The 18,034-nt window shown below is 44.3% G+C and overlaps 4 protein-coding genes across 4 annotated transcripts; 2 read left to right on the top strand and 2 right to left on the bottom strand.

Moving 5' to 3' along the window:
• Positions 1 to 340: 340 nt before the first annotated feature.
• BDQ94DRAFT_163114 (uncharacterized protein) lies at positions 341 to 1,468 on the bottom strand (the record flags this gene model as incomplete). The annotated part of the gene is made up of 2 exons (XM_026769672.1): positions 341 to 1,256; positions 1,350 to 1,468. 2 exons carry the CDS (start codon positions 1,466 to 1,468, stop codon positions 341 to 343), a joined length of 1,035 nt encoding a protein of 344 aa, XP_026621107.1.
• A 4,568-nt stretch (positions 1,469 to 6,036) lies between these two features.
• On the top strand, positions 6,037 to 6,426 carry BDQ94DRAFT_175081 (ankyrin repeat domain-containing protein; the record flags this gene model as incomplete). The annotated part of the gene is made up of 1 exon (XM_026772445.1): positions 6,037 to 6,426. The coding sequence occupies one exon, from the start codon at positions 6,037 to 6,039 to the stop codon at positions 6,424 to 6,426; it is 390 nt and encodes a 129-aa protein (XP_026621106.1).
• A 5,683-nt stretch (positions 6,427 to 12,109) lies between these two features.
• On the top strand, positions 12,110 to 13,907 carry BDQ94DRAFT_152856 (alpha/beta hydrolase). The gene is made up of 2 exons (XM_026768053.1): positions 12,110 to 12,451; positions 12,512 to 13,907. Exons 1-2 carry the CDS (start codon positions 12,276 to 12,278, stop codon positions 13,536 to 13,538), a joined length of 1,203 nt encoding a protein of 400 aa, XP_026621105.1. The 5' UTR covers positions 12,110 to 12,275; the 3' UTR covers positions 13,539 to 13,907.
• A 30-nt stretch (positions 13,908 to 13,937) lies between these two features.
• Positions 13,938 to 15,068, bottom strand: BDQ94DRAFT_152855 (asparaginase). Its single transcript, XM_026768052.1, has one exon. The coding sequence runs from the start codon at positions 15,030 to 15,032 to the stop codon at positions 13,962 to 13,964; it is 1,071 nt and encodes a 356-aa protein (XP_026621104.1). The 5' UTR covers positions 15,033 to 15,068; the 3' UTR covers positions 13,938 to 13,961.
• Positions 15,069 to 18,034: the final 2,966 nt, after the last annotated feature.

Below are 18,034 nucleotides of genomic sequence, written 5' to 3'. Positions count from 1 at the left end.
GCGCGAGAACTATGTATATTGGAAGAAGGATACGATACGTCACCTTCTTTATCAAGACGCGAAGCATGACTTCAGCACCTCTACAAGGTAGAATTATGTGCTTTCCTAAATCGTCACAGGATATGTTTCTGCACCATTCAGATCACTAGAAGAGTTTGTTATGTAGAAGTTTCGGAGTTAACATACCTTAGTTTTGAACAGAGCCCGAAGAACGCTGGTGATGCCCAGAAGGTTCTCAAGAAGCAAACCATAACACCATCCCCTGAGCATGGCACGTCTGCTCCATTCGCGTAGCTGACCATCCGCGGGCCAAAGAAGTTCATCTTGTGACCTTACAATTTCACAGAATTAACCATCCCTCACTGGAAGCTACCCACACAGCTGAGGTAAGAACAAGACACAAGAGATACAACGGTTCAGAAACTGATACGTCCAGGGAGCCGAACGGATTGTCTCTTGTGGTGAGCAATTGTGCCCTTTCCCTACTGATTGATGGGAGTGATGACGAGGGTCGGCAAGATGAGGGCGACTTCAAGTCGTCATGTTTCCGGGGTTGGAACATGATTTGAATGGATTGCATTGTAGCAGTGGCCATTATCGGCAACTCTTGGAAATCCCCATTCACAATGCTCAGGCGAAATCTGATATCTCTTCGTGTTTCGTTTCCCCCGTTTTCATGGGAAGGGCATTCTCGCGTCCATGTTATCAGTTTCAAATCCCCATTGACCGTACTTTCCCCCGGGTCAACTGCTACTAACTGATAGTTGTTTCCATTTTGTGCAGTGATGGCTTCCCATATAGCACCGCAGCTGAAGAAGAACCTGACCGGGCCGCTGTCATTGTCAGCAGCTCGTCCTAGATGATCCCGTCTTGCATGGTTCTTCCGCTGGTCTCGAATAACTGCAAGCACTTTGATCTTCCCTGCTCGCTCATCTTCATCTTCCTCTTCCCCCGAATATCTGGCTCTTGAGCCGTCCGGTAAAGTACAATCACTATAATAATCACCGTGGACCAAGGCTATGTCACCTGATCTACAGCGGACCTCTTTCTGGTAGTGTTGTAACCCCACTGGCGCTGTAAGCAAGACTTCAAAAACTGGATGAAGTCTATTCTTTCTAGCTGCTTGTTGGAGGAGCTGAAGTAATAACCGTGGCTTGATCTGGCGAAAAGGAGAGGAGCTATGCGGCGGCGGGTATGCCAGATAGAATATTGTGGTGATATAAGACGGGCTTGGCGGTAATGTTTCCGGGCTTCTGCTATCTCGCGATGTCCGTGCATCACTGCTCAGCAATTAGTATTCGGAGGCCACATTGATAGGTATAGAAATACTATACTCAGCAATTTCTCACCCTGAATTTCCTGAATGTGCGCCCTTGGAAATACTTCGCTTGGGGAGCTTTCCTTTGCCACTGATTACAGGTATAGAATGTAATGGAGATACTGCAATATCAGCGTTCCTTTCGAACATCGTGCGGACTTGCAAGGACAAAGAGAAGAAGAAGAAGAAATAATAACCAGCATTGGTGAAGGAAGGGCAGCAAGGAATTCAATATGATCCTACTCGGTCATAGAGATGAACTCACGTGCTTAGACGAGGATCTCTGGCTAGTGAAGCGGGCCCCTCACGCACTCAAAGATAAACTTTGCAAGCCTTGAGATATCCCATTGCGGGTTGTGTGGACCATGATTTGTATCCTTGACAGATTGTATGCATTTTCGTCAATTTCATTGGATACATGGCTTCGATGACAACAGAACGTGTCCCTATACGAATACGAGAACCTGCACCCCCTTTCGGAATATTGGCCGACCATCCACAGAGCTAAAATTCAGGATCAGCAACGCGATTGTATTCTTAGTTTATTGCACGTACCTCTTGCCGTGTGATACAGATAGTGTTGATTGATTTATTGATTTATCCCCTGCACATTGTAGGGGGCGAACCTTTTCTCGCTAGATCACTGAGGCCTGGTTCGTCGGATCTTTTCTTTGATTATACATGAGTGGGTCAAACCCCCTCTCGTATTTGCCCTATACGGACCAATAATTAGTTACTACCCGTACAATCTCTTCCACCCGTAGTTCACGTAATCTGACGCCGAACCAGCACCTAAAAAAAAAAAAAACACACGTACATCATTCACGGGTCGCTTTAAAGCTATAAAACTTGTCCTTCTTGATATAGGAGCTTTATCTCAGGCTAAATATCTTAATATTGCTATGGAACTTCCCGAAAGGGAAAATTCCACGTTCAAAGGTACGTGCGCAGCCGGTTTCAATATCAAGATAAGCAGGTTTTAAGATGAGCACTCTAGGAAATTCCTTGTACTAGATCATTTGGGAGTCCAAGAAAGTCAACATATACAAAGGACTTGATGCTTAAAAGATAGATTCTAAATACAGAGAAGCGAGGTTTCCCACTTACAACTTCATGCGTACGATACTTGGCTGATCAACCTTGCCAGCTAAAATAAAGCCACCTACGAGCACTTTTATGTGTGAGCGCTGGGCTGATCATTGTACACAATGGAATCCTAAATTGAATTCAAAATATACCTACACACGGCGATCAATGTGCTAGACGTGGAGTCCCCAAGATTGCACAGAATTGGTCTCATCTCTTCAGTGAGACAGGTTGAGGATATAAATATAGTATATATCTATAAATCTTATTCTGAAGGAAGATATATACAACGTTTGCCGAGCTGGGCTTTCGGATGCTGTAGCTTCAGCTGCACGCTGGGTCTGTCTAGGTCTAAGATATAATAGAAATATAGTTCTCTGGGTTATAAATCTACTTCCTAAGATCTAAATACTTTTATCTATTTCCACGGATTATATATGGCTGTTCAAGTTAGTCATACTAATAAACTAATAGTTGAATAGATTTAAAACCAGACAAACCTTGTATCTTGGTCATTCTCAGATAAATTTATAATATTTCATAACTGACTCCTTGCGTATTTGACAAAGATATTTTGGTTGCACTGCAGGTCCAGAGAACTAAGATCACAATTTATTTCTCCTTTGCGGAAACATCGGACATATACCTTTAATGTCTAAGACTGGAAGTCATTAAGCATAGAACATATTTGGTGCATTTGTCTTACTAGCAGGATCTGACATGTGTTCTGTACTAGAGCATGACTTGGGCGCTCACGAGAGTCGCATAAATCATGGTGGCTGTGCCCTGAGGGCTACAGAGAATTTTCTTCTAAAGGCGGCAGCCAAAGATTCTTACCATCACCCCTTGTCACTTCTATGGTCTCCAAGTCAATCCCATGTAATAGGCGCACCTGGATTGGAATCCCGGTATCTCTGTTAGCTCTTCTGCAATCCTCAAACATGGTAAACAGGCATAGACTGTAGAGAAGAGTGATGGGCTATGCGCAACCGCTAGAAATTCACTCACATTAATAGCACATTTACCATACTGGAAATGTGGATTGATCGACTTGTTGTACACATTAGCCCCGCAGATTTTACAGAAAAAGATCCGTATAGTGTGCGTGGCAAACCGATATTCCTGTATATGAGCCATTCATCTCAGTAGGTCGTAATATATCAAGTATAACAAAGCATAATAAAAAGAGATATTGCGCTAATTGACTCATACCGTAAGTGATTCTGTTCCTTGAACCTCCATATCATCCGCAAAAGCCAGCAAACTCCCTGCAATGTGACAATAGCTGCCTGGATAGATTTGTTAGTTTAGCGACTAGTTCTGTTTGAAACCTATAATTATTCCGCAGAGAAGGGCAGTTATAGACTTGCTGTATTCGACTTGTAGTCATATACATACAATTGCAGGAGATCACAGTTAATTGCGACAGCGGCGACGGAAACCTTGCGGAGAAGCGTACAGCCCTGCAATGACAACTTCCCTGGTAGCAAAGGTCCGTAGAGGTTTCTGTAGAATGCTGTTTCTTGGATTCCTTGGCCGACGCCATTGCTAAAGTTTCAACTTTTGCTTTGCACGTTTCTGTTTTTTTTTTTCTTTGCTCAGTTGGTGCTGTAGAAATATTTGCATGTGGTCTGACAAGAGAGCTGAACATTGTCAGATTAGGAGCCCAATAACTCTTTTAGTACAAGAGAATACTGTCATAGTACAAGAGAATATAGCTAGCATGGTTGAGGAAAGCCTAAGCAAGCGGTGTCTCGAACGTTAGCGGCTGTTGAGAGTCTGATTATAGTGGAGCTCACATTGTTGGGACTCGGAAGTGCTGTGCATCGGCTCATTCTGCCCAATCAAACGTTCCCAAATGATAGAGTCCAACTCATATGAAACGGGTTGGGCGTATCCGGATTCGGCGCGGGAAGTTCTGTAGTCGCATGGCGGCATGATTAATAAACAAAGTCTACTCACGTCAAAGCAGCCCTAAATGGTAGATAAAGTTTTGATCAAAAAGCTAGACTCTCTGATTATGGCTCATTGTCGAATCATCGAAGTTCCATCATCCTGATAGTCAGGGGGCCAATTCAAGAAACCCACAGTTGAGACTGCCTCGGGATGCCTCGAAACAACAGCTAATGTTTAATGTGTTCAAATGTCTCGGGACATCCTGCTGACACACCAAAACTCATCGTATTCGTACACAATTATCTCAACAAATATATAAGATATATTATCTTGAAAAATGGATACTATCAAAACTAAATACTTTATAATTCTTACTCGACCAAAATAATTTTTGTATCATTCTTAGGTGAAACTGTACTGATTACGATTAAGCTAAAGTAATAAAATTGTATATTTTTTATGCTTCATAACATACAACAAAGAACTTAATTTATTTATTATAAATTGTTCGTCATACACTTGAGATATTTAATAGTAAATAATCAATACACTTTACAGAAACAATAATTACTCATATTTCTTTAGTAATTATAGACATACTATCTGTCATCTATCTAGAAGTTTATCATGATTGGAATTCCGGGAAATTTCGAGTGTCCCTCGACTTTTTATCACATAGTGTACATAAAACAACATAATGAACGGGCTGATCCAGTACTATACTTTCTGGTCTATAGTCCGAACATTAAAACGTTACCCTGATCTGTTCACACGCACGTACATGGCATCGAGCAATCTCTAAAACATTCAGTAAATATATGTTCGACATACATTTCATTGGAAGGCAGTACGAGAAGATATATATTTCAAGAGAGCATCTAGTATACTTTGTCTTTATTTAGGTTATAGTAGTGACGCTGCAACGGAATCTTCAGTTGGTTTATTCAACATAGGATATGTTGAGCTACGGCATGTCTGGGCCAATAAGTCGTAATATTAAGATGCTGTAAGGTGCAGCGTCGCTACACTGAAACTTTTCATGCAATTGTCGAGGTCTTATCGTTTTGTTGACCCATTTTTTGGAGAACACTGTAATTCGAGTGGTGGATTGTTGTATATAACTTTATCATGAATATGACAATGGAAATTATCTTGAACAAAGATTATTGAAAGAACACAGTACCGTCTTGGCGCTTCTTGACCTCGAAATTGCCCCTGACACTTCTTAGCCGCCCTGTGCCAGTCACACAACACTACCTTTCCATGGTTCAACAATGAGACAGCCTCGGCTCACAATTTGATTACTCAACATGACAAATCATTCCTGCACGGTCGTCGATTGGTCCACTGCCATGAGCTTTATACGTCTTGATTCTTGGTCGATTATGATAATAAGAATCCAGGGATAGGATATCACTCACCGCCCAGAAACCGCAGTTTCGTGGCTGAAAATACACGGTCTTAGTTCAAACGTGTCTGTATACCTGGAATTGGGGTAAATTGACTTTCCAGGGAGTAATAGAAAGGGGTTTCTGTAAAGTAAAAGCCCAATCTCATATTTTGTGTTGATATTTCCCCTTCGTAATAAGATGAGGAAATGGTTTGGCGGAGCTCGTATCAATCCCAACTTGTGCTTCAGGTTTCAATCTTCTTGCCTCACTTTTGTTTCGCCACTATTCTTGGTTTGGTTTCTTATACGGTGAAAACAGAACAACGGCCAATTCGGAAGTACTATGATGGGAATCTACCGTAAAGCGAGCCAGGGTAAGCCTAACGTGTTAAAGACCGTAGCTGAGCAAGCCTACGATATCAACGCAACTAACCAAGACGGGAGGACTCCGCTCCGGTTCGCAGCGAACTGCGGTCATGAGACTGCATGCAGCTTCCTCGTTGCTCGGGGCATTGACGTTCCCTTGCGAGGTGTCAGTGTCCTTGAGACGGCTATAGAAGGAGGACATCCTAGGGGCATTGTCATGATATTTCCGCGTTGCGATATTGAAGGAGAGTATCACCTGTTAGAGGCTGCATCCTCGCTTGGCTTTCATGACGCCGCAGGTATTTTCATCAAAATGGGGAACTTTCAATCCCAGCTTTACAAGGATGACAACAGTGGAAATTATGTATGAAAGGGTGCAGGGGACGCCGTTGCAAGCTTTTTTTTCTGAGTAAGGGTGGATATCTCTTTCCATTCAGAGCAATTAACCACTACCTTTCGGGAATCTGTACTTTGAATACGGACTTCTCCTCGCTGCGAAGGCAATCCATAATTGTAGGTCGTATTGCTGGTTCGAAGACAGGAATCGATCCGAGCCATAGGAAATGGGCCCATTACCATGTGGAAACCTCTCTGACAGTGGTTGAGGAGAAGTGCGATCTGGAAGTTCCCACTTATTTGGGTGAACTATCTTGACTTCGACCTGACCATTTGCGGAAAACACAACTTGCCAGCCTTTATGCATCTACTGGCCTGTTTGCGGTCTGTCACACATGTGTGCTTATATGAAACCACTGCGGTTAAAATTCCTCCTTGTTGCCAGAACTTTTCCTGGCATAACTTCTCGGTTGACAACGGTCTTCAGAATTGTTCTTCTTTTTTGAAATGCCGGGCCAGTAACACATGTCATCAATCTGGTCCGCGGTGCCACAGCCCATACAATGGGTGGTGGTCGCAGTGTCACCGCTGTACCAATTGGGCGGGCATGCCCATCCTTAACAAGGGACATCTGAGGTAGCGTGAACGGGAAGAATCATGGCAGTCTACTGAATGAGGGATCAATGTAATATAATGGGAGTCGCAAGTGAACAAGAATTTCCATGTATTCTTCAGAGACAGCCAGACCTTTTGACATGATACTATCTGGTTGTGAGGGAGTATCAATGCACTGAATTACAGGCAATATTTAGATACTGGAACGTTGTGGATAATAGTACATCATACCATATCATATAATGTATAATAAGCCGAGTAATAAAGCTCGAAATTTAGTAATAAAGATAATCTATATCTATAGAATAGGCTGGCTCTTAAAAGATCAATAATCTAAAAATAAGTAATTATTATTTTATATCTACTATAACAGGCTATAGTAATCACTAATAACCTCACAATATATATAACCGTCTGCGTACATCATCCCGATGGTCCTAACTATAAAAGCCTCGCTTTTCTATCACATTATCGCACCACCTACAGTGCTCAATTTACTGCAGACGAGTGATTATTGTCAAAACAAAGCAGAGGAGGGCCCGGAAAGACCTGACAAGTCAAAGATATAGAACGGTTATTAGAACTATGAATACGTGAGGGTGCAACTGCTGGGAAACAGATGGAGAAAGCAATTGGTGAGAGGAATAGTTTCATTTCTGGATGCAAGAATCAGGAATTTCTGTATTGTTAGTTATACATGCTGCATAGCTGCCACGAGGGCTGCTGGGACGGACTATGAATCAATCAATCAATCAATCAATCGGTTCAAGTGATCCTGGGAAGTGACTCAGTTTTCCTAGGAATTTAATACTCCCAAAATCTCATCAAGCAACGCCTGGCAACACCATTTACCCGTTAGTACTATGAAAGGACTAAGAAGAGTCTTTGCCTACCATGCATTCGCGTTTGTGACGGCAAAAACTGTACAAGACTGGCCATTGCAAAGCCAGTATTCAAAGAAGCCTCAAGAACAAAAACATACTTGTTCCGCCAGTCTGGATGCCGGCAATTTACCCAAACACTGAAGACACACGCCAGCATGAAGGACTGCCAAAACATGGAAAGGTTAGTATAGGCCCAGAGAACGCCAGCAAGCACTGTCAGACTTTGTTAACCAAGTATTGTGCAAGAGTGTTTCCTGATTATGACTCGGGATTGTTGCTATGCTGGTTACATACTCATAACAATCGGGTGAGCATATCGGAGAAGGCTCCCGGGCCACATATTTCTCCCAAAGAACCATGACAATGGCCAGAGGGCACCAGCAAGTCAACATGCGACGTTCAAGATTGCAGATACTTGATAGTAACCGAGGGTGAAACTTTTGGGCCAAAGGAATGGCACTGATTTAAAACAACATTTCGATAGTGCCTTTCGGACTTCTATCTTCTCGCTAGGGGCTCAACTATTCTTACTAGCCTAGCAGTTGGCTGCCGAGCTGACGGTCTACCCAATTCGACCGAGACAGCTGCGTTGGACATCATTGCTTCCATAATTCTGCATTAACCAGGATATTGGAACTTTACTTCAAGTCCATTTCGATAGAGTGTGTTTCCGATTTTGTTTGCCTATATTTAAAAAATCCCCAATTCCACCACAACCAGGTGCCCTTATCTCCACATCTTATCTTCATCTCTTAATGAACATCAAATGCATTTAATGCTTGTCACTAAAACTCCTGACCGGTTTATGACCGTCCGACACCTTCCGGGTATGCGACCTGTGGCAAAATCAATAGGTATTTCTTATCATGGCGGAAGGCAGTCACTGTACCTCGCTTCAAAAATACTGCCACTTTCAAGCAAAGCCCGAGAAGAAAGAGGCCTGCAGAAACTAATAAAAAAACACTGGATGCTCTACTAAGGCTTATTTTGTGGCAGGTCTCATATGCTTAAAGCATGAACATTCGGGACATTTTTTTTTGGAGCAGATCAAGAAGCTCTATACTAGTCGTTGAGCCAGATATGGAGAGAATATTTGAATCACTATACCTCGCCATAAAAGTGCCCACACAAGAAGACTAGCACCACAGAGATAGAGGATAAGAGAAAAAAAAGAAGCAATCTTCTGTCCTCTAGTGAAACCAACGGATCTTTGCGAAGATAAGACTGCTCGTCCCCCTATCACAAGGGCGAATATGGCGAATGCAGTAATTAGATCAAACATATCAAGCAAGACTGTGTCAATGATAATGACACCGACTTTGGTTGTAACTATATGTATGATTGACAGATATCAACGTCAACATAATACAGGCTCAAAAATACCTCGCAATGAATTGTACTCGAGGTTGCACGTACAAGTTTGATCTGGGAATTGCTCTTGATGTCCCATTTAAACTCTTCGTGTGGACTGAAAGTGCGTAAAATAGCAACTTGGTAGTTTTCACCCCACCAGTCCTTATCTTCAGAGGTAGTGGGTCTTACGCGTAAGCTGACTGGACGCGAGTAAGTTGGATATGCAAAATTTTGTTCCCTCGCGCTACGTATTGTATGTAGAGACTATCGCTTTCTTGAATATTCATTATCTATGAAAACGTGCTCGTCATCAACAGATACATGATGCCCTCATATTAGACACCGGGCGAAGCCCCAAGATTGATCATATAATTTCTAGCAGAGAAGATGATTACTGTGGGCATGGGATTTAAGTAAAGCTGAAACTGGGTAACCGATGGAAATTGTGATCTTTTAACTCGTGGATCTCCACAATTTCGTTCAATCTTCGGAGGGTTATTATTTACTGTATTTTGCTGTTAGCCTCTTCGTTTTCCGGAGGCCAAAGTCGCAGTATCAATGCGTTACTCGCATGATAATATTACGTTGTATAATTAATCACGCAATTGTACAAAGTCTCCGTCTCTATCTACCAGTAGGTATGGGGTTTGGTGCATTTTGGTTACGTCCAGACTTCAAATGTTTAGACGCGCTGCAGCTCTTGTTGAGGTCTATGGAATCCAACATTGTCTCGTGGCCTTGCACCAGTTGATAAGAGTATCTCCGGCCTGAAAAAAAAAAAAAAGAAAAGGACAAGCTTTGGCCCCTGAGGCCTAACTGAGCTGGCCCCAGAGGTAGGAACACTAGAGAAATACGCTTTGTGGGGGGTGGGGGGCGCAGCAATTTATCATCGCCCCCAATCACGTGCCTTCATTTAAATCAGGTCTTCGTTTATTGACGCGCGGCATCCAAGCAGACACATGCGTCCGAGCAAAGCACTTGAAAACTGCACATATGGAATATCAAGTTCGGAGTAACTTTTTCTTGCTCATTTCAATGGAAATATTTATACGTAGTATCTTTGTTTCTTGAAACATTCCAGTGATCACCTTCTCCTTTAAGTATCCCGCTGCACAACCATACTATGTAAGTTATGATAGATGAGTAGTGTGTTATTACAACCGTTGACACCATCTCGAGTAGAAACCTGCTCGGTCAAATATTCACTAGGACATCAAGTCATACCATCAAGGCGTGTTTATGGCTGCTCTGCTTTCTTGCAAATGTCCCTGTCGTTCTGGCTCAGGCGGCTCCTGAGATAAGGGAAGCACCGCTATTGATTCATGCTCGCGCTGAGTTGAAATACTAGCAAAATTGACCGAGCATTGGAGGTTCATACTTGACAGGAATCGCAGCCATGGACGGTGCAGCAGCGGCATATATAGCTGCCAAGTCGAGCGCTGCAAGCTGTGCGGCGACGATCTATATCCTTGAAAGTTCCAAGCGGTCGGACGAACCAATCGGGGTCGAAGCAATGAGTATCAACCTTGCGGAATCCGGATACGCGCCGATTGGTGAATGGTATCACCATGACAACGGGACACAGACATTTGAGGGTTTCTTCACCAATGGCGAAGTTCGTATCGACAACGTATACGTCAGCGGCAATTACACTGGTTGTCATCTTTCATTGGAGAGAACAACAGCTACTGCCATCGACAAGCGCACCACATGAGCCCATAAAAAGGTTGTGTTTGAGTATGTCTTACTTAAGCTAAGACTTAACAAGATATAACAGATAGCTCTTAGTACTAAGGATAATTGAAATAATTAACTATTTATTTTTTACGTATTCTGTAGTTAAGTATAAGATAATCTTATGTTTAACTATTAACCTGACGGCAGGTATAAATTTCTCTATTAATCTATCCTACCCTGGCCGTTAAGCACTCTAGTCCAGGCACAAATCAGGTATAAATCAGGCAGGAGATTTACTGTCATACTGACCGTCTTCCTAACCAATCCTGATTTCTGCCTGATCAGGTATAACGGTTAACCGTTATGTTAATAATTTTTATACCTTAACCTGACCGTCAGGTTACGGTTAAGGTTAGGTTACGGTATAACGGTTAGATATAACTACTCTAAATATATCTACTCTATCAGTCTATCCCAGATAAATAAATTAATATGATATGAAGAAGATTTTTTTTATTAAACGGTTTATAATTAATTTGTTTATCTTAATGTATTCATTAATGAAGATATATATAACCAGATAAAATAAAGATCATTCTAAATATATCTTATCTACAACAAGATTTGAATAAATATAGCGGATATATTTTAGTAGCATAGAAATAATTAAGATAATTGATTATCCTGTTTTCGGTCTTAACTGCGGCCAGGTATAAGATTTCTTCTAATTGAATAACTAACCTAACACCAGGTTTAAAATTTGTGATTAATTTGACCCGACCTGGCTGTTTGGCACTCTAGTCTGGAGGCGTTTGCAGGGCTTTCCATCCGAATCCCATCTCCGTGCGACGCAGTTCCCAAGCAAGCCAGTGACCAGGCTTTGCAGAGCAGTACGACTCTGATAAAGCTTTTCTATGGGGCCTATAAGCCAGCGTGGCCCGCATCTGCGGGTGGCGGAGTTCGTTCGTTCGGACCGGATGTCTTAATGCACCTTGCCGAATTAATGTCTTCACTAACCGGATATCGGAACTTAACATATCCGAATATCTTGCGCAACCGTGATCCCGGTGCGCATGATGGAATTCCTATCGGATGCGGATGAGTAAACTTTATTCAGAAATAGTCTCAGACTCCACGATGGTGCCATACTCATGGGGGTCTAAATAGAGATGACGCTCTTCTGGGTAACCTGTTTAGGAGAATTATGCTTCTTTTACTCTAGCTTCAATGTCCGCAACTGGACCCCGTTTTGCCGCCGGTTGCCTATTCACTTTACACAAAATCAGAGAACAGCGAAAGATTCATACATACATAACGCCAAACACATCCTCTGACGTGCGCATATACCGAGAAAATGGGTAATGGTCAGCCTCCACCTTTGGCCATGGTAGATATACTGAGTATTCTGCTATTCCTATTTATCTACTTGCCGTGGATCATTGGGAATAGGATTATTAGACATATCTGCTGTTGTGGCGAAAGGGACCAACTGTCATTGAAGGACGACTTAATCCGATCCCTCTTTAGAATGTAAACCCACGACCGCCATCTTGGTATGTGAAAATTGCGTGGACTGATTGTCGTATACAGAGCTTCGGAAGTGATCTCGACAAATGTATTGCTGAATGCCGCTGATCGGACAGGGAAGCAGGCCCTGGAATCTTTGCGATATGGACATCTGAGGAAGAATATTTTCCAGTCCGTACAACGAGACCGATTCGCTGGCTACTGGTTGAATCGCGGATTATCTCCAACCCCGACAGAGCCAGGATGGTCCGATGTCGTGATCTATTATATCCATGGCGGTGGTTACACTCTCGGACATCCTGCAGATAATCTTGTCGATCTCCTGTTCTTCGCGGAGGTTCTGCTGAACAATGGCATTACTTGCAGTATTTTTTCTTTGGATTATTCGCTAGCTCCTGGAAGCTGCCTACCGATGCAGATCACCGAGGCAATTGCAGCGTATCAGTATCTGATCAAAGTTGAAAGCATTCACCCATCCAAGATAGTGGTCATGGGAGAATCTGCAGGTGGGCATCTTGCGCTCTCGTTCCTGGCAGCTCTGCAAAGGCCCGGTCTTTGCCCGCATCTCGAGACCGTCTTGCCGAAACCGCAATATGCGATCATTCTCAGCCCTTGGATTGATCTTATAAATAGTCATTCCAGCATATCGGATATGCAGAAGAGGGATTTCCTATCTAAAAGGGCATTGGATAAGAACAGTCATCAGGTCCTGAGAGATACGCCTTGCGAGCAAAAAAGGCTTGTTGTCAACTTTGCCGAAAGAGTTGATATCCGGGGATCTTGGAAGCATATTTTACCGAAGAGAACATGGATCACTGCCGGTGGAGATGAGATCTTTCTTGAGGATATCAAGGATTTTACTAAAGAGGCGGACAAGGATGGGGCTGATATCTGTCTGCTGGTTGCAGAGGGGAAAGCTCATGCCTGGCAAACTGGAGAGGCCTTTGCTGATAGAAAGAGGCTTCTGGCTACAGCAATATCCCTTCGAGGGGAGGGCATGGAAGGATACGCCGCGATGGCAAGGCTTTTAATTGATGTCCTAAAAAAGAGCGACCTTATGGCGGGAGAACGAGACTCAACAACTGCTTAGCGCGCTATGTTCGGATATATACTGTGGCGATGGTATTACCACATCAGTTGATGCAGACTAATGGCATTCTCTTAATTTGGTGGTCCAGAAGACCTGGGCCGCTGCAAAAACCTACCGGTGTGGACTGTGTTCCAGGCCATGGGAATATAACGGTAAAAGTAGGCCACTGGAGCTTGGAGCCTAGAGTAACATCTTGGTAAGAGCCTGACGTAGTAATTTGATACCAGAAAAATTTTGCAACATTGATCGGCAGGCTCGTGGCACAGGAGTATGAGGACTTTATCCTAGAGTCTTTGTCCATTAAGCTGGTTGATAAAAACATGTGAACTGATATTGGTTCCGCTATAATTTAAGGATTCTTAAACAAATCGTATAACACGGATTTTCGAGGCATTTTAGAGGATACATGTCAGACACTCGGCTCTATATTGCAGCACGTAGCTTGAAGGCAGGGATAACTCTACCAGTGACGATACCAGCTGTGTTGACGTTTGACGGACGATGGCAATCGACGATCGCACTGCATAGTTCTGGTGGTCTGATACCGAGTTGTTCGAGAATTTCTATTGTTGCGGAATACAAAATCCCGATGTTACCATCCTCAATTTTAACAGAGATGCCAACTGCACCTATCGCGCCGAGTTGTGCAGTTTGCTCTGATGCCCGAATTCCTATCCCGTAGCACCCATCTGCCCCGAGCTTTCCCATTAACCTTCCTTGAAACGCATTCATGAGCACAGTGCAGAATCTACCGTTACCACCGACAAGCTCTGGGTAGCGAGTCATCGCACGAAAGATTCGGTCCAGGTCCCGAGTTCTTGCTGTTGCCGATGCGTTCTTTTCCGCTTGGTCCGCTGCAGCGGCAAGGGTGGCATACACCCTCCCAAGTGAGTGAAGTGGGATGGCGGGCGCCGGAAGGTTGCAACCATCAATGCACCAGCTTACATCGTCAGCTCTCAGGTCGCATAATTCTTCAAAGACACGTTTCACTCGTAACTGCAACGGGTGGGTTGGTTGGTGATAGGTTAACAGGTCTGCACCGATGGCCTTGGTACCGGCAAGCATGCCGACGTGTTTACCTGAGCAGTTGTTGCATATGGCGGTGGGACTGTAGCCGCGCCTAGTCCAGTCGTGGTTCACCGACGCTGACAAGGCCGGGTGACCACCACAGCGGAGATCATCTTCTTTGGCTTGGACTTTTGCCAACATACTGTTCGCCCTGGTGATGTGTCTTTCCTCGCTGCTGTGCGAAGCGCACATTAAAGCCAGCTCGGCATAATCGAGATTGAATCGCTCAAAGGCGCCTGTTTCGAGAACAGCAAGTGTTTGGGCTGGCTTTGCTGCGGAGCGAGCTAAAGTGATTCGTGACGGGTCGCCAACATGAAACAATAGTCTTCCCGTTGCGTCGACGACTGAAGCGTGAACCTTGTGCCGGTTTTCAACCACTTCGCCTCTATACGACACAACATAGCCATCGTCATCTCCAACACTCATGTTTCTTTTGCTGACCGAAGAAATGCAGAATAAGCCATGCCCCTCGAAAAGAAACGAGCTGGGTCTCTCAGGAGAAGCTTCTGTTATTATTTGGTAAGCGAGTTGCACTAAACCAATCCCGGCTACGCCTTTCCGATCGTCCTTCCAGTGGGATTCTAACCGTTTCCGGTCAACGAATGCGAGGTCCAGATAATGGACATAGGTCTTTAGGCTTTGGCAGGTGGCAAACCTTCCCGGGTCCGAGGAAATTCCCGGGAGTCAATGAACCCATTCGGCTCGGGGTATCTTCGGGGGGTCCGTACGTTGTTCACATGCGCCACCTCCGCGGCGCTACTCCGTACGAGGATTAAGTTCACCTTTCGATACGTGGACAGGTGTACTGTGAACAGTGTATGCTCGTGTCTCGAGAGGCTCCTACTCTATTATAGCCCGCAGTACGACCGGTGTCGAAATGCGACGGTGGAAGGCAGATACGAGGTTCAATTCCCCAAGAGCCGGAGGCAACCCATAGAATGGCTCTGCCGATGCATCCAAATGTTTTGCTGAAAGTTCAGAGACTCCAATTTTGGGGGGTCACATCAGGGAGTACTCTACTGGTTCCTTAAAGATGGTGGTATTAGATTATATGAGGGCGTAGACGGGGTTAATCACCTCCAGAGAGGCGTAGTTTTTTCCTTTGATAGTTGGTGAAGATACAGTACATGCTGGGTAGGGTTATACTTCAGCGGCCTTGGAAGGGCCTTGACAAGACGGATTGTGAACCTGGTTAATATGCAAAGCTTGCAGTCCCCAGTGGTTAAAGACATGCTACAAGCTCCGCCTTGCAAAAAGGAATAAGACTGTTGGTTTATATAGGCTCTTATGCAGATACTTACCTCCGCGGCCTGGGCGAAGTGCAGGCCTCGGAAAGCCAGCTCCCCACACCCACAGAGCGCGGGAAATTACACCAACAGTATTAACAGCTAGAATTGCAGTAAGTATAGAAGTAAGCCCGATGAACACGTGAGACAACTCACCCATGTTCCCGATCTCTAGACACATGTCCCCAGTGACTGGAAAGCAATCGATATCAAGCTACTTCTGGAGAGAACAAGATAGACCTTCCACCAATGCAACAGTGCGGACGATTTTTACCAGATATCTATTATCGGCCGGATGGAGATAGCTCTTCAAAAGCCCCTCAGGCCAACCCGGACAGATTGGGCATTTCAGTACATCACCACTTAGGGCTCTGGCATCTTTCTAGAAGCCCAGGTCTAAAAATCCGTGCAGCATTTTATTTCCAAGAACCGCCTCTTGTCAAGGACTTCACTGTAATGCAAATTTACAAATGCCTTGGGGATCGAAAGACTAACAGCATAAATAAGGAACAAGTTGAGCTTCAGCTTCTTGTGTGGATAACGGACAGTAGCAGTTTAATACACTAGTTAGATGTAATAGTGTATAAGTAAATTGTTTTGCTGCAACTCCATTTCGGTTACTCGATCAAGATACTGCTGCTTCTGTGAGAATATTTACAGATTACTAACTTACAGAGCATGTATATAGAACTCCAGTCGCCTCCCGGACTGCTCTGGCTCGCTCAATTCGTAATTACTAACCAGCTCCTGCGTTGTTACGGACGGATGCATTGTTCTAATTGAATATGTCTTTGAACAAGCAATAACGGGAAAGGCTAAAATCATATCATACTATCAGGGTAATCTAGGTTTCCTTACCAATATTCTGTCGGTACGGCTATATATTCATCACGCTGCGGTCGTGACGTCAATAACTTATGATTTGCCTAGCATCTTTGATAGTTTGGCTCTTGCTATACCTGAGATAGCAAGGATTAACTTTAATTGAAACAGTTTATTACCTTTATTCTGTACCTAGCTGACCTTTTCCCTTGCAAAAGTCCCAGGGATAATGTAACAGTCGCTTGAATAAAGATATCGAACGAAAGCAGGTTTAATGCATAGTATGTATTATTCTCGACACTTCAACCCAATACTGAAACATGATTTGCAAGTGCTTTGGCACAATCAGACCTGAGTATGGTTTCTTCCCGGGCTTGCTTATAGCGCATTTCGGTGTCTGCTTGAGTGAAAAGCGTGTAATCTAGTAACCAAGCTCATGCGATTCGATATACACGTCAGGCTGATAACAAGTATTGTAAGTTGTTAACCTCCAACTTGTAGATATTATTGGGCAATATGATAAGATGCAACAAGAGTATGCGTATAATTCCATCCTGAGTGACCCTAGCACTAGAGCACGAAACACTCTTTGATTAGAATTGTCAACTTCTCTCACCACATCTGACACACTATTCACAATCTATGCAATCTATAAGCGGGAGCTTTTGATCACACTTCACCTCCAGCACGTCGCGCGTCACGTGTTACAAGCTAAGCCTCCCAATCTTCTGCATAATGTCCGCCGGCAACAGTCCTGCAGCCAGTGTCCGCAGCGTCACCTGCAGATGGTGGAGCTCGCTGGCCGCAAGAATGACTGAGTTGCCATGCCCACTGGGACTGAGCGCGGGGTGGAAATACAGCCAGCGGATTACCGGATCAAGTTTAGCCATTGCCGCCTCCACCGCGATTGCTTGCTACCCTCGTAAAAATGACTCTAGAGTTGCCGTGCTGTAATGCTCGCGATACACCGCGCCCTCCGGCGTCGAGGGGTCGAACCGGCCCCCGTCGCCGGCTGGAATGGATGCGTATTGGGCGTAGGTGCGGGTTAACATGCCCTCGGCCAGGGGCGAGTACACGCTAAAGCACATGCCAAGCTTGCGAGGGAGCGGGAACAGTTCGGCTTCGGCGTCACGATCCAGGTTGTTGTAGGAGCCTTGATACACCTTAGGGGTGATGTAGCCCTGCGCGGATGCGTATTTTTGGAAGGCTCAGAATTAGGCTGCTGAGAAGTTCGATATGCCCGGCTTATCACATTCAAAGTGACAATGCTACTCACTCGCTACCACCAACACCATCGTCGCCAACAAAGCGATTCTGTGG

The sequence above is a fragment of the Aspergillus welwitschiae genome (genome assembly GCF_003344945.1).
Source record: "Aspergillus welwitschiae strain CBS 139.54b unplaced genomic scaffold BDQ94scaffold_49, whole genome shotgun sequence".
In the NCBI taxonomy this organism is placed as follows: domain Eukaryota; kingdom Fungi; phylum Ascomycota; class Eurotiomycetes; order Eurotiales; family Aspergillaceae; genus Aspergillus; species Aspergillus welwitschiae.
The sequence above is the reverse complement of the archived record's forward strand: the minus strand, read 5'-3'. Positions and strand labels throughout refer to the sequence as shown.

What these genes read in the sequence shown, in the direction of transcription:
- BDQ94DRAFT_152856 (XM_026768053.1), top strand. Translation starts at nt 12,276, where the DNA reads ATGGGTAATGGTCAGCCTCCACCTTTGGCCATGGTAGATATACTGAGT. An exon ending in ATCCGATCCCTCTTTAGAAT is followed by an intron (nt 12,452 to 12,511) that starts GTAAACCCACGA and finishes TGTCGTATACAG; the next exon opens with AGCTTCGGAAGTGATCTCGA.
- BDQ94DRAFT_152855 (XM_026768052.1), bottom strand. Translation starts at nt 15,032, where the DNA reads ATGAGTGTTGGAGATGACGATGGCTATGTTGTGTCGTATAGAGGCGAA.